Genomic DNA, 12,114 nt, shown 5'->3' with positions numbered 1-12,114 from the left:
CAATCTCTTCACCATCCATCCTGATGCTGCCAATTGGTCCAGTGGTGAGAATCTTTGTCTTCTTGACATTGAGCCTCAATCCATATTGTAGGCTGCAGTCCTTGACGCTCTGCAACAGGTGCTTCAGGTCCTCTTCAGTTTCAGCAAGCAGGGTTGTGTCATCCGCATAACGCAGGTTGCTGATAAATCGTCCACCAATCTTGACCCCACATTACAGTGTATAAATGCATCTGGCCCATGGCTAGTAGCTTGCCAACCCCTACCCATCCCTAACTCTATATGTCCTATTTATTGGACATCAGCATCTTTTAGACCTTTCCTTGAGGCTCACAGAGGGGTAGCAATTTGCCTGTGTCATCAAACAAGATGGGTCTCTTCACCCCAGAGCTGGAGAGCCCACCACCACCAGCCCCTGAACAGTTCTTTTGCTGACCCCTCCATCTCTATTTTCAGCCACCCATCCATTCATCCCCACTTATTGAGCTCTATGTGCCTGGCTCTGAGCTCACTTCCTCTTCTCTCCCAGGTCTCCGTTCTCTTCTTACTTCCTCTTTGTCTGAAGCAAATGGATCCCCCACAGTTGCCTACAGGCCTGAGACCCTACCTGCTCTCCAACCTGGGTGTGAACCCCTGCGGGGAATCGTTCCATGTCCGGTGACAGTGCACAGGCCTCCAGGACTCGCTCCAGCCACGGTGGGTCCAGCTCTCCCTGGAAGCACACGTTCTCCAACACGGAGGCATTCTGCACCCAGGCCTCTTGGGGCACGTAGGCCACAGGACCCTACAACACAGCTCACCTTGGCCATGGTGGGAGGATGGGGCAGAGAGACAGAGGATCTTTTGGAGGAGAGGTGGGAGAGGGGAGGTAAGAGGTGGGGGCTGGTGAGGGGAGGGCCAGGAAGGCTTGTGGGATGGGAGGAGTTTCAGTGCATAGTCAGGGAGAGTATGGCCTCACCGTGATGCTCACAGACCCTTCCACCTTGGACAGCTCCCCGAGGAGGGCAGACAGCAGGGAGGACTTTCCTGCCCCGACTGGACCAACGACAGCCAGCAGGCAGCCCTGGGGCACAGTGAGGTTTATCCTGGCAACAGAGGAGGGGAGCTGCAGCCCTGGTTAGGGTCCAGGCTGGGTCTGTGCAGAACTGGGGTGCCCCAAACAGAGTCTGCCTTTTCTGCTGGTGATTGATTAGGATGTCACCAAGAAGCCATGAGGGGGAGCTCTTCCCAGACAGCTGACCCACCATTCCCCTATGCTTACCTGTGTATACACTTGCACGCACACACATGCACACGTGCATATTCATTGCACAGGTATATGTACAGTATACACACAGTTAACATGCATGTCCTCATGATGGCATGTCACACACAGGTGCACATGCAATCACACAGGTGCACAAAGGCATTCATTGAAGTGCATGCCTGTGCCCAGGCACACCCCACACGTACATTCAAACACCTATACACTCACTAATGCATGTCTCCTTACACATGTACACCAGGTGCACACATGTTCATCCACACACGTACGTCCATGCAAATACACACATCCTCATGCGGGCTCACACAATGCACCCACCGTGCCCATATACATGTGTGTGTGTGTGTGTGTGTGTGTGTGTGTGCGTGCACAGTTCAAGGGTGTGCACATCACATGCAAAAAGTGCACATCCTCTTGCAATACATACATACAAGTGCACATGTGCACATTACCTGTATATGAATGTATGGTACAAGTGTTCACACAAAACATACACACACGCACACGGTCATGCAATGTACAGATGCAAGTACACGCGTGCACACATGAATGTGGTATACAGGTGTGCAGACACACACACTGCACTCATGCATGCACGCGCGCACACACACACACACAGAGGCTTTTCTGGGTGACAGGAGGTTCCACAAGCGTCAGGAGATTGCATCAGTTCCTAGCTGCTCTCACAGGCCACTCTTTCCCCCCATCGCGTCCCAAAATCTATTCCTGCCCCAAGGTGGCACTTTGAACACCTTGGCTAAGTGATTGATTCCCTTTTCTCCCTGGTTAACAGCCACGTCCTGCACTCACTGACCACAGCCTGCACACCGAGGCCCAAGATCTCAACCTCTCCTCCCACCCTCCTCAACCGCTCTGCTTTAGCCAACCGTCTTCCTTGCTGTTTCTGGACCCAGGAGGCTGGTGGCTCTCAACTGAGGATGACTTGGGTCCCCAGGGGGTTGTTGGTAATATCTGGAGACATTTTCTGGCTGTTTAAACCAGGAGGGGTTACTCCTGGTGTTTAGCAGTTAAATGACTAAGGATACTGCTATGCATCTTCCAACGCACAGGGCAGACCCCACGACAAAGAAGCATCAGTCCACATGTCAGCAGTTCCCAGGCGGAGGGAGCCTGGTCCAGGCACAGTCTGCCACAGGACCTTTGCACTTGCTATTTTTGCTGCATATAAAGCTCCTTCCCAGACACTTATCAGGCTCCTGCCCTCTCTTCATTACAATCTCAGCTTAAATTCCAGGCCCTTTCTCACTTCCTGTTCTAAAATAACCCTTAACATCACACTCTATGGCCTAATGGCAAGAAGCTGCAACTACGATCCCAGAGGCACATTGTTCGAATCCACCAGATGCTCTGCTGGGAAAGGAGGGACAATCTCCTCCTGTACCAGTCAGATCTAATTTGACGGTACACTCACACAAAAATAATAATTAAAAAATTAAAAAAAACCCAAAACCCAAAAAACATCACACTCTGCCTATCACTCCGATTATCTCTTGGTGCCCCCGCATTAGACTATCAGCCCCCAGAGAGCAGGGATCTCATTTACCTTATTCACAGTGATATCCCCAGAACAGGGTCTGACATATAGCAAGTGCTCAATAAATAGTATGGAATGAATGAATGATGGTAGAACTACAGTGCAGGGTAGAGTCCTATGCAGTGCCAATGGTGGGCGCCTGGCTGATAATTGAAGGCTGGCATTGTTTGCACAGGTGTGCACTGGAAGAAAGGCATGGGGATCCACTTCTGAAAGGTCAGGCACAAGCAGGAATCAAAGGAGCCCCGGTGATGCAGGGGTTAAGAGCTCCACTAATCAAAAGGAAGGTATTTAAACCCCCCAGCTGCTGCATGGAGAAAGAGGCATCTGGCCGCTTCTGTAATGACTGCAGCCTCGGAAGTCTTACAGGCCAGTTCTGCTCTGTCCTGCGGAAGAGTATAAATTGGCATTTGGTTTGGTTTAAGTAAGAATTTATACAATAAAGGGAGCTCTGATGGCCTAGTGGCAAGAAGCTGCACTGCAGTCCCAGAGGCATGGGGTTCGAATCCACCAGCTGCTCTGCTGGAAAAAGAGGGACAATCTCCTCCTGTACCAGTCAGATCTGACGGTACACACACACAAAATAAAAATAATTTAAAAAATTAAACAACAGCTTCATGTGTGTGTGTTACTGTGCACTGAACCTTCTTATTCTTCTTAGTGAATCTGGGAGCTGGGTTGGGTTTTCTGTTAGAAGTAGTCAAGGAAATGGAGACTAGAAGCGACAGTGGCCTGAGGACTTTAACAGGAGGAGACAGGTAGGACTGAGTTTGGGACATTTCTTGGCCAGGTTTTCATGGCTCCACTTTGACCAGCCTGGGTATCTCCTCCTGGTGGACAAGTCAACTCAACTCAATGTCATTAAGACAGAATCTACTCATAGCTGACACTCCAGTGGGTTTTCATGAGCCTGCAAAACGCAGGGAAGCGGATTGCCCATACTTGCTTCTCACTCCACTATAAGCTTTTCCTTCCTCTAGACACTGCTTCAGGACTGGAATCACAAAAATCTCCCCATGCAAAGCCTAGCCCAGCCCAGCGCTGGCTCTGGTTCCAAGTGGAAGCTCCCCACCATCTCGTATGAGAAGTAGCAGGAGACCCTGTAAAATGCAGAGTGTTAGCAGGGACGCCGTTCAGTACCTCTGCAGGCAGGGAGGGCCTTCCTGGGACCAGGCGAAGGTGCCACGGTGCACAGCGATACTGCCATTCGCAGAAGCTGGAGGACAGGAAGGGCTGGTTGCTCGGGTCCTCGGCCTCTCAGGGAGACACCCTAGTACTGGCCCCCAAGAGACAGCTGGTAAGTGGGAACAAACCAGTCTGCTCCTCCTCCCAGGCTCCCTGTGTGTTGCTATGGAGGCCACATACTTGCCCTGTTAAACATCTATAGAACTCAGGTGTAAACAAGCCATAGCTCAAGGGCCAGATCCTGCCCGCTACCTCATTTTGTAAATAAAGTTTTATTGGTAAGCAACCTATCCATTCGTTTATGAATTATCTGTGGCTGCTTTCTCACTCCAAAGGTAGAGCTGAATAGTATGGACAGAGATTCTCCTAAGGCTAAAATATGCCCTGCCTGGCCTTTCCCAGAGAAGGGGTGGAATCCTTGATATGTGTCGCCCAATCCAGATATTTAGAAGGGTGGGTGGTTGTGGCACTGATTTCCCCAGGACAACAAGTGTTTACTGGTGCCCGAATGTGCTGTGTTATAATCACCTCCTTCTCCGTAGTTGTTAGAAGAGATAAAGATATATTTTAGCAGGGAGATGGCTGGCTTCTGAAGCACATCAGAAATCTAATCTGTCATCTTTTTCTTGTTATGTTCTGTCAAGTCAGAGCCAATTCTAGCTGGCTCTCCAGTTGGTTTTCAGAGGCAGTAAATCACAGGAGAGTAGAGGGCTCATCTTTTTCTCCTAGGGCAACTGTTGACTTCAAACTGCCAACCTTTAGGTTGGCAGTGCAACTCCTTACCCCCTAGGCCTCCAGAGCTCAACTATCTTATTGTATGGTAGAGGCGGAAGCAATGTGCTCTGGTGTCAGTAAATCCAGAATAAACAGGGACCAGAAATGATGAGCATTGCCTGCAGTGGGCCTTCCCATTTATTGCTTCTTTTACCTCTGGTTGCCTAGCGGGTAAGGAGTTGCACCACCAACCCAAAGGTGGGCAGTTCGAATCCACCATCAGATCTACAGCTGTTCCGCAGGAAAAACACGGGCAATCTCCTCCCTTGTGATTTGTTATGAGCTGTCGAGTCAGATTTGACCCATAGCTGATCCCCCAGTAGGTTTTTAGAGACTGTACATCTCACAAGAAAAGATCACTCATCTTTCTCCCATGGGGTAGTAGTGGATTTGAACCACACGTCTTTGTGTTGGCAAGACAGCTCCTTAGTCACTAGGTCACCAGAGGTTCCCTGCAACTTACCGCTTCTGAATATCTATAAAAGAGTGGGTCAGCCATGAGTCAGTTCCAACATCACAGCTAGAAGTTTGAGGTTTGGGTTACCTTTCATTGATTGTTTTAATTTTATTGTATTGTCTCCTTTTATTTTAATTTTTCAACAACAACAAAGACTTTCTTCCTCACTTCCATGTTATTTATGTATCTATTTTTCTATGAATTATTAAAGAACCAACTGAAACAATAACAAAAATCAGTGTCAAGCATAAGGAAAATGAGTTTTAATACTAACTACAGTAACTAGCTTAGATTTACTGTAGGGAGTTCTCGTGGCCTAGTGAGTAAGGAGTTGCGCTGCCAATCCCAAAGCAGGAAGTTCAAAGCCACCAGAAGCTCTGAGGAAGAACGATGCACAATATCCTCTCGAGTGGTTTACAACCTCTGAAAACCTGCTGGGGGATTGGCTATGAATTGGTTCTGACTTCACGGCACATAACAATTACAGAGTTATCATAAAACAACTAGAATGTCATAGTGATTATAAAATAATATAGAACTTCACTTTGTTCCTGGCTTGACTCTTAAAGCAGTATTATATGGACTTATTCAATCCTTACAACAACCCTATGTCAGAGATGCTGTTATCAACCCTATTCACAGATAGAAAAACTGAGGCTCTGAGAGACTAATAGCTCATCATACTTCTTTGAGGGGTGTGACTGGGTCCCGGGTCATCTAACATGACCAGCTGGACACGCTAGTGATCTCCAGGTAAGCAGGCTGGCTATCTCTGTGATAATAAGGGAATGGGAGTTGGCCTAGTGACAAGTAGCCTTCCCATGTGGTAATTAATGCCACTGGACCCACAGGTGTGGGGTTAAAAATGGATGAGGTAGAGTCGGGAGGCCCGGCAACAAGAGCTACAAGTGCCTCATGTACAATGGTGCTCCTCTGAAATGACAGGGATTTCAGAGTTGAAGTGTCACCATGCTGGTCTCCCCGAACAAAATATGGGTCCCTTCTGCTCACTGTTGCATACCCAGGGTGGCACACAGTAGGTGCTCAGTGAGCAGCTGTGACACGGCGGGGAGCAAGAGCCGTGTCACGGGCTTGCTTCCAAGTTGCACGGTGGGTGACAAGAGGTGAACTTACCCTCTGCTCCTGAATGCCCCAGTGTCCCCCCGCCAGTGAGGACTAGGGGAGCCCCACAATCCCCCACACCCTGCCCACACTGGAGTCAGAACTCACAGCATCCAGGAGCACTTGAGTCCACAGCGCCAGGGTCAACCTCGTCCAGGCAAAGGAAGGCGACCAGGCGCTCCAAAGACACCGTGGCCTGCGGAAACCAAAAGCCCAGGTCACCAACGCCGAGAGCAAACATCTTGGGCTTCCAGTGCTGCCAGCCCCACAATGGACGGGATTCCATGTCCACTGAGCTCCAAGCATTTGGGAATTCTTAGGATCAAGGATAATCAAACTTCCTCTCCTATACTTGGGGTGTGTTCTCAGGAGGGCCAGTCCTTTGAAGAAGACAGCATGCTGGGAAAGGGTGCAGGAAGGATCAGAGGAAAAGAGGAAGACCCTCAGAAAGATGGACTGGAAGACAATGTATTCGAATTTTGTAAATAAACTAGTATGAGTTGGTCCTGGAGAGGGTGAAGCCAGGCTGCTCTTTGGAGGCAAGGATTCTGAAGCTTCGTCTGACATACTTTGGACATGTTGTGGGGAGAGACCCGTCTTTGGAGCGGGACGTCATGCTTGGGAGGGTGGAGGGATGGCATAGAAGAGAAAGACCCTCTGTGAGGTGGATTGATTCAGTGACTGGAGTAATGGGGGTAGGTGTGTTGGAGACAGTGTGATTGGCACAGGATAGAGCAGAGTTTAGGGCTATTGTACATAGGGTCGCTATGAGTCGCAGGTGACTCGACAGCATGTAACAACAACAAAATAATAATTTAAAAAGATGGACTGATCCAGTGAGTATAATAATGAACTCGAGTTTATCAGAGGCAGTGAAGATGGTTCTGGGCGGGGAGAGATTCAGATCTGTTCACAGAGTCACTATGAGATTGTAAGTCATGGTTGACTCACTGGCATCTAACAACAACAACAACAACAACAAGTCCGGGCTTGCTCGGTTATGCACACAGTACACTCTGCAGAGGTGACCACCATGGTGACTCTCCCCTCCACTGCCTCACCCCTCATAACTGGAACAAACTACCTGCTATTCTGAAGACAAAACTGGGGAAGGGGCTGGTGGTGTCTTTTCAGAGTGTCATCAGTCATTATAAGAACTAATCTCAAACTCTGTCGCCCTGGGAGTTCCTATATCTCAGCAAACCCCACACCTCTTTGACTAAAGAAGCGGCCTTTGAAATATGGATGCTGGGTGGTCCAATTATCTTCTTACTCCCACTACGTCACTGGGCACGATTTGAATTGAAAACAGAGAAAAAAGAATGGGAACTATGACTGCTCTGCGTGAAAGGAAAGGGGATGACTGTGGGATTGCCTGTCCATCTTGAGGTCACCATGTTGCCATCTGAACAAAGGTTACGTCCCCCCTCCTCCCTCCCCACTTCCCCTTTGCTGACAGTGGGCCGGTGAGGAGAGGGTGGACCCAGTGCCGGCAGAGCTGACCCTCCTGTAAGGCTCTTCCAGGACGGCCTCCCCTCCTCGCCTCACCTGGACGACAGAGTGGATGGAGAAGGGCAGGAAGGCCTGGGCCTTGTTGAGGATGTGGAGAACTGTGAGCGTCACAAAGGCTTTCTCGGCGTCCATGGCGCTCTCCTCAGCCACCAGAGTGTGGACAGCAAACACGACCAGTGCGACCTGGGTAAGACATGGGGCGGGTGACGAGGAGGTGGTCATTCCTGGCCAAGGAACCCGGGCAAGCTCTGCGTCTCCCACGGCCCAGCACACACGCTGTGGGAATGAGCCTCTCACGGCTTAGCTATCACCCCAAATTCCTTTACCTCTCTGACCTCAGGCCTCATTCTGAGGTCACTGCTGTGTGTCACTAGGTCAATTCAAATTCTTAGCTGCTCTAAAGGACAGAGACCACCTGGCCCAGCAGGGTTCCCAGCCTTTACTGACCCCGGGAGCTGGTCACCAGGTCTTTCCTCTCATGTAGTCACTGATGGGTTCAAACTATTAATCTTTCCATTATCAGCTGGGTGCTTTAACTATCTCGCCATTAGGCTCCCAGGTCAGAAGGTGATGTAATTATAATACCTTAAACTCTTTTTTAAAAAAAATACCTTAAACTCTTAAATATTCAAACTCTTAAAATAATCAGGTTCATCTGGTGGCCTAGTGGCAAGAAACTGCACTGCAATCCCAGAGGTACATGGTTCAAATCCACCAGATGCTCTGCTAGAAAAGGAGGGCCAATCTCCTCTTGTACCAGTCAGATCTGATTTGATGGTACACACACGAAAAATAATAAAATAAAATAAAAAAATAATTGAGTTCATTGATGAAAGAGAAAGACCATAAGGACTCATCATTCTAAGGGACCAGAAGCTCTCTTGGTTCTAGGTAACTGGGCTACACTGTGATTTCATATATTGGTAGCATTTTTGTGGAGAGCTCTAGTGGGACCGTCTATAGCGGGGGTCCACAGGTGCTACTAATGCAGAGGTTGAGCCTCTCTGGCGGTTGAAATCCATGACTGGATCCAATGGAGAAAGATGGGCAATCTCCCCAGTGGGATTTACATCCTCTGAAGCCCGCTGGAGGGTCGGCTGTGAGTCGGTGCCAGTTCGATGGTAATGAGTTTGAGTGTTGAGTATTTTGCTGGTTCTAGAAACAACGATCTTAGCGATTCTAGAATCCCTTTGTATTGGAACTCTGGTGGCCAGCCTAGTGGGTAAGGAGCTGTTGTTGCCAACTCAAAGGCAGGTGGTTCAAATCCACCTCAGGAGAAAGATAGGTAATCTCCTCCCATGCTATTTACAGCCTCTGAAAACCCACCAGAGGGCCAGCTATGGGTCGGTTCTGACTCAATACCACGTAACAACAGAACCCCTTTGGGGTTGAGACGGGTGTTGTAACTATTAGCGACGCTGAAGGCTGTCAGCATGGGTGGCATTTGTGGGTGTAGAGGTCACTAGGGGATGGCTGGGACCAGATGTTGCTGATATTTATAGGCGTCATTTTGGCGACTCGGTAAGATGACCACTGGGTTAACTGTCCCTTGATGCAACAACTTGATACGACAGCCATGTGGGGTGATGATCACATTTCGTGATGGTCACTTGGCTTGACACTCTCTCTGATGGGCCCCAGATGTGATGCTCCTTTGGTGTAGAGATCAAGAGGGCTGATGGTCACTTGTCCTGACCACTTGGTGTGAGAGTCCCTGATGGGCTGGACCCTTGATATGATGGTCAGTGGGTGTGATGGACACTTGAGGGGGATGTCACTTAGCATGTTGTCCACTTGGTGTGATGGTGACTCAGGATGTGAGCTGGGGAGGTCTCCCGGGTCCAAGGACTGGGCCACATAGCTGTGTTAGCACACTGTGTTTGCGGTCTAGAATTCTACAGACGATCCCTGTGGTCAGATCGTGGTAGAAACCATGTTGAAGGCCTGCGTCTCACCAGCCTTGAATGTTTATGAAGAGTGTGAATTCTTCTGGGAGCCACTGGCGGTGTGTGATCAGGGACGTGCCTGCCATCAAAGCTTAACCTCCGGCAGGCCACGTCAGCAGCCACTTGAGGATAAACAGAGGAAGCAGAGGCTCCCAGTCCTGGGAGGGGGCGCTGTGGAACGTGGCAGTGCCACAGAGGCCACTTCTACCAGGGCAAACACTGTACCTGTAACCACCTCTGCATTCCAGTGGAAACTTTGGAGGAAAAATCCCAAACGTGTCACTGCTGGGTCAATTCTGACTGGCAGTGGTCACTGGGCAGGCTAGAACCGTCTCACGGGGTCTGCGAAGCTGTAAAGCTTTACAGAAGGGGCTGCCTCAATTTTTTCCCCTCAGAATAGCTGGTGGACTTGAACTCATCACTTTCTGGTTAGCAGCACCATGCTCTAATTGCTGCACCACCAGGTTCCTTTCAGGAAGAGATGGGAAGGGAGTGCTCGCTTGCTGGGAATGGTGTGACTGCTTGGGGACAGCTGGGGTGGGGGCACAAGCAGGTTCTGAGGGGCAGGGCATGTCACTGGACCTGGGACCCCACCTCACTGTGTCCAGAACCTCCTCCTCCCCTCACCCCGACCCCATGCTCTGCAGTGAGAGCAGTGACCTCACCAGGAACGTGGACATGTGGAAGGACGCCAGGGACACACAGTAGAGGAGGCCGGAGTTCCGCAGGGCGCGCAGCTCACGGGCCCGGATGTGAAGGACTCGCTGCAGGAAAGCCTCCTCCCAGCCGTGGAATTTGATGACCCTCACGCTCCGGAGGACGGAGCTTGACAGCCGGGCCCGTGCGTCCTTCTGAAGCATCTGCTCTTCCTGGGATCACAGGAGAAAGGAGGGCTGGGGCCTAGAACCCCCACTCCCCTCCAGCCTCACAGCCACCCGCTGGCAGATCCTGTGACTCTATCTCCAGACCGTGCCCCAGGCTCTGCCATACACCCTGGCCAGAGCCACATGCCCTCCCACCTGGACTACTGCCCGCACCCACTCTCTCCTCTCAGGGTGGTACTGCCACATGGAGGGGACCCCCGGTGCCAAAGGAGAGAGCACGTCCCCTGCCACCTATGTGGTGCCATCAGGAAGGCTTCCTGGAGGAGGTGACATCTCAATTCCAGCTTAAGCCACGTGCTGCCAAGCATACTAGGAACAAGCAGGGTGCTACCAGGATCAGTGTCACCCCCACTCCCACGGGTCTCCTCCCAGAACAAATCACAGAATCCTTAGTCATGCTCTTATCTCACTATAAATCATGGAATAACACGGGATAGGGCTGTAAAATGTATTCAGGAAACGCCAGTGGCCTAGTTCACAGAGAGTAGCAATGCCAACCCAAAGGCTGTGGTTTGAATCCAGCAGTGGTCCCGGGGGAGGAAGATGGGCAATCTCTTCCTGTACAAATCCCAGCCTTGGAAACACGGAGGAGAATCAGTCTTGAGTCAGTTCTGATTCACCAGCAATAAATGAGTGCAATTGTGTAAACGTAGAATTTCTGAGGTGATGTGAATTCTAACAAAACTGTAAGATCTAACCACATTGAATTATAACATTGTCAGTAACTGTGCAGAGAAGCCTTTTTGATTCTTTTTTGTTTCTTCAGTCTCTCACCAAATGACTGTCTAGAACATGTTGTGCAATGCTTGCTAGAAGTCTATTAATTGGCCTAGTGGCCAGAAGCTGTGCTGCAATCCTAAAGGCACGTGGTTCAAATCTGCCAGCAGTCCCAAGGGAGAAGGACGGACAATCTCCTCTCGTGGGATTACTGCCTCTGAAAACCTGCTGGAGGGTCAGCTATGGGTCAGTGCCGACTTGACGGCACAAAACAACATAAGTTGATGCAAGCAAGATTCTACTGAAGATTATCCAAAAACGACTGGAACAGCACATCAGCACAGAACTGTCAGAAGTCCAGGCTGGGTTTAGAAGGGGTAGTGGTACTAGCGATATTGTAGCTGATGTTAGATGGATCTTAGCTGAAAGCAGGGAATACCAGAAGAATGTCTATCTGTGTTTCATTGATTATGCAAAGGTGTTTGACTGTGTGGATCATAACAAACTGTGGCTGACTCTGAGAAGAATGGGAATCCCAGAACATTTATTTAATCGTGCTAATGTGAAACCTATACTTGGACCAGGAGGCAGTAGTCAGAACAGAGCAGGGTAACACTGCATGGTTCAAAATTGGGAAAGGTGTACGCCAGGGATGTGTCCTATCTCCATACCTCTTCAACCTGTATGCAGAGCAGATTATC

General features: G+C 49.9%; 1 protein-coding gene across 1 annotated transcript in view; it reads right to left on the bottom strand.

The window, feature by feature from the left end:
- The window catches only part of ABCC6 (ATP-binding cassette, sub-family C (CFTR/MRP), member 6), a 70,378-nt gene that overhangs the window by 26,752 nt on the left and 31,512 nt on the right, over positions 1-12,114 (bottom strand). The window contains exons 14-19 of the mRNA XM_006892718.1: positions 10,478-10,681; positions 7,903-8,049; positions 6,463-6,550; positions 3,957-4,032; positions 956-1,082; positions 605-781 (exon numbers count right to left, since the gene is read on the bottom strand). Coding sequence (XP_006892780.1) covers positions 605-781; positions 956-1,082; positions 3,957-4,032; positions 6,463-6,550; positions 7,903-8,049; positions 10,478-10,681 — 819 coding nt within the window. The remainder of the gene's footprint in view (positions 1-604; positions 782-955; positions 1,083-3,956; positions 4,033-6,462; positions 6,551-7,902; positions 8,050-10,477; positions 10,682-12,114) is intronic.

The sequence above is a fragment of the Elephantulus edwardii genome, unplaced genomic scaffold (genome assembly GCF_000299155.1).
Source record: "Elephantulus edwardii isolate Elephantulus edwardi_28Jun2011 unplaced genomic scaffold, EleEdw1.0 scaffold00117, whole genome shotgun sequence".
Taxonomy (NCBI): Eukaryota; Metazoa; Chordata; class Mammalia; order Macroscelidea; family Macroscelididae; genus Elephantulus; species Elephantulus edwardii.
The sequence above is the reverse complement of the archived record's forward strand: the minus strand, read 5'-3'. Positions and strand labels throughout refer to the sequence as shown.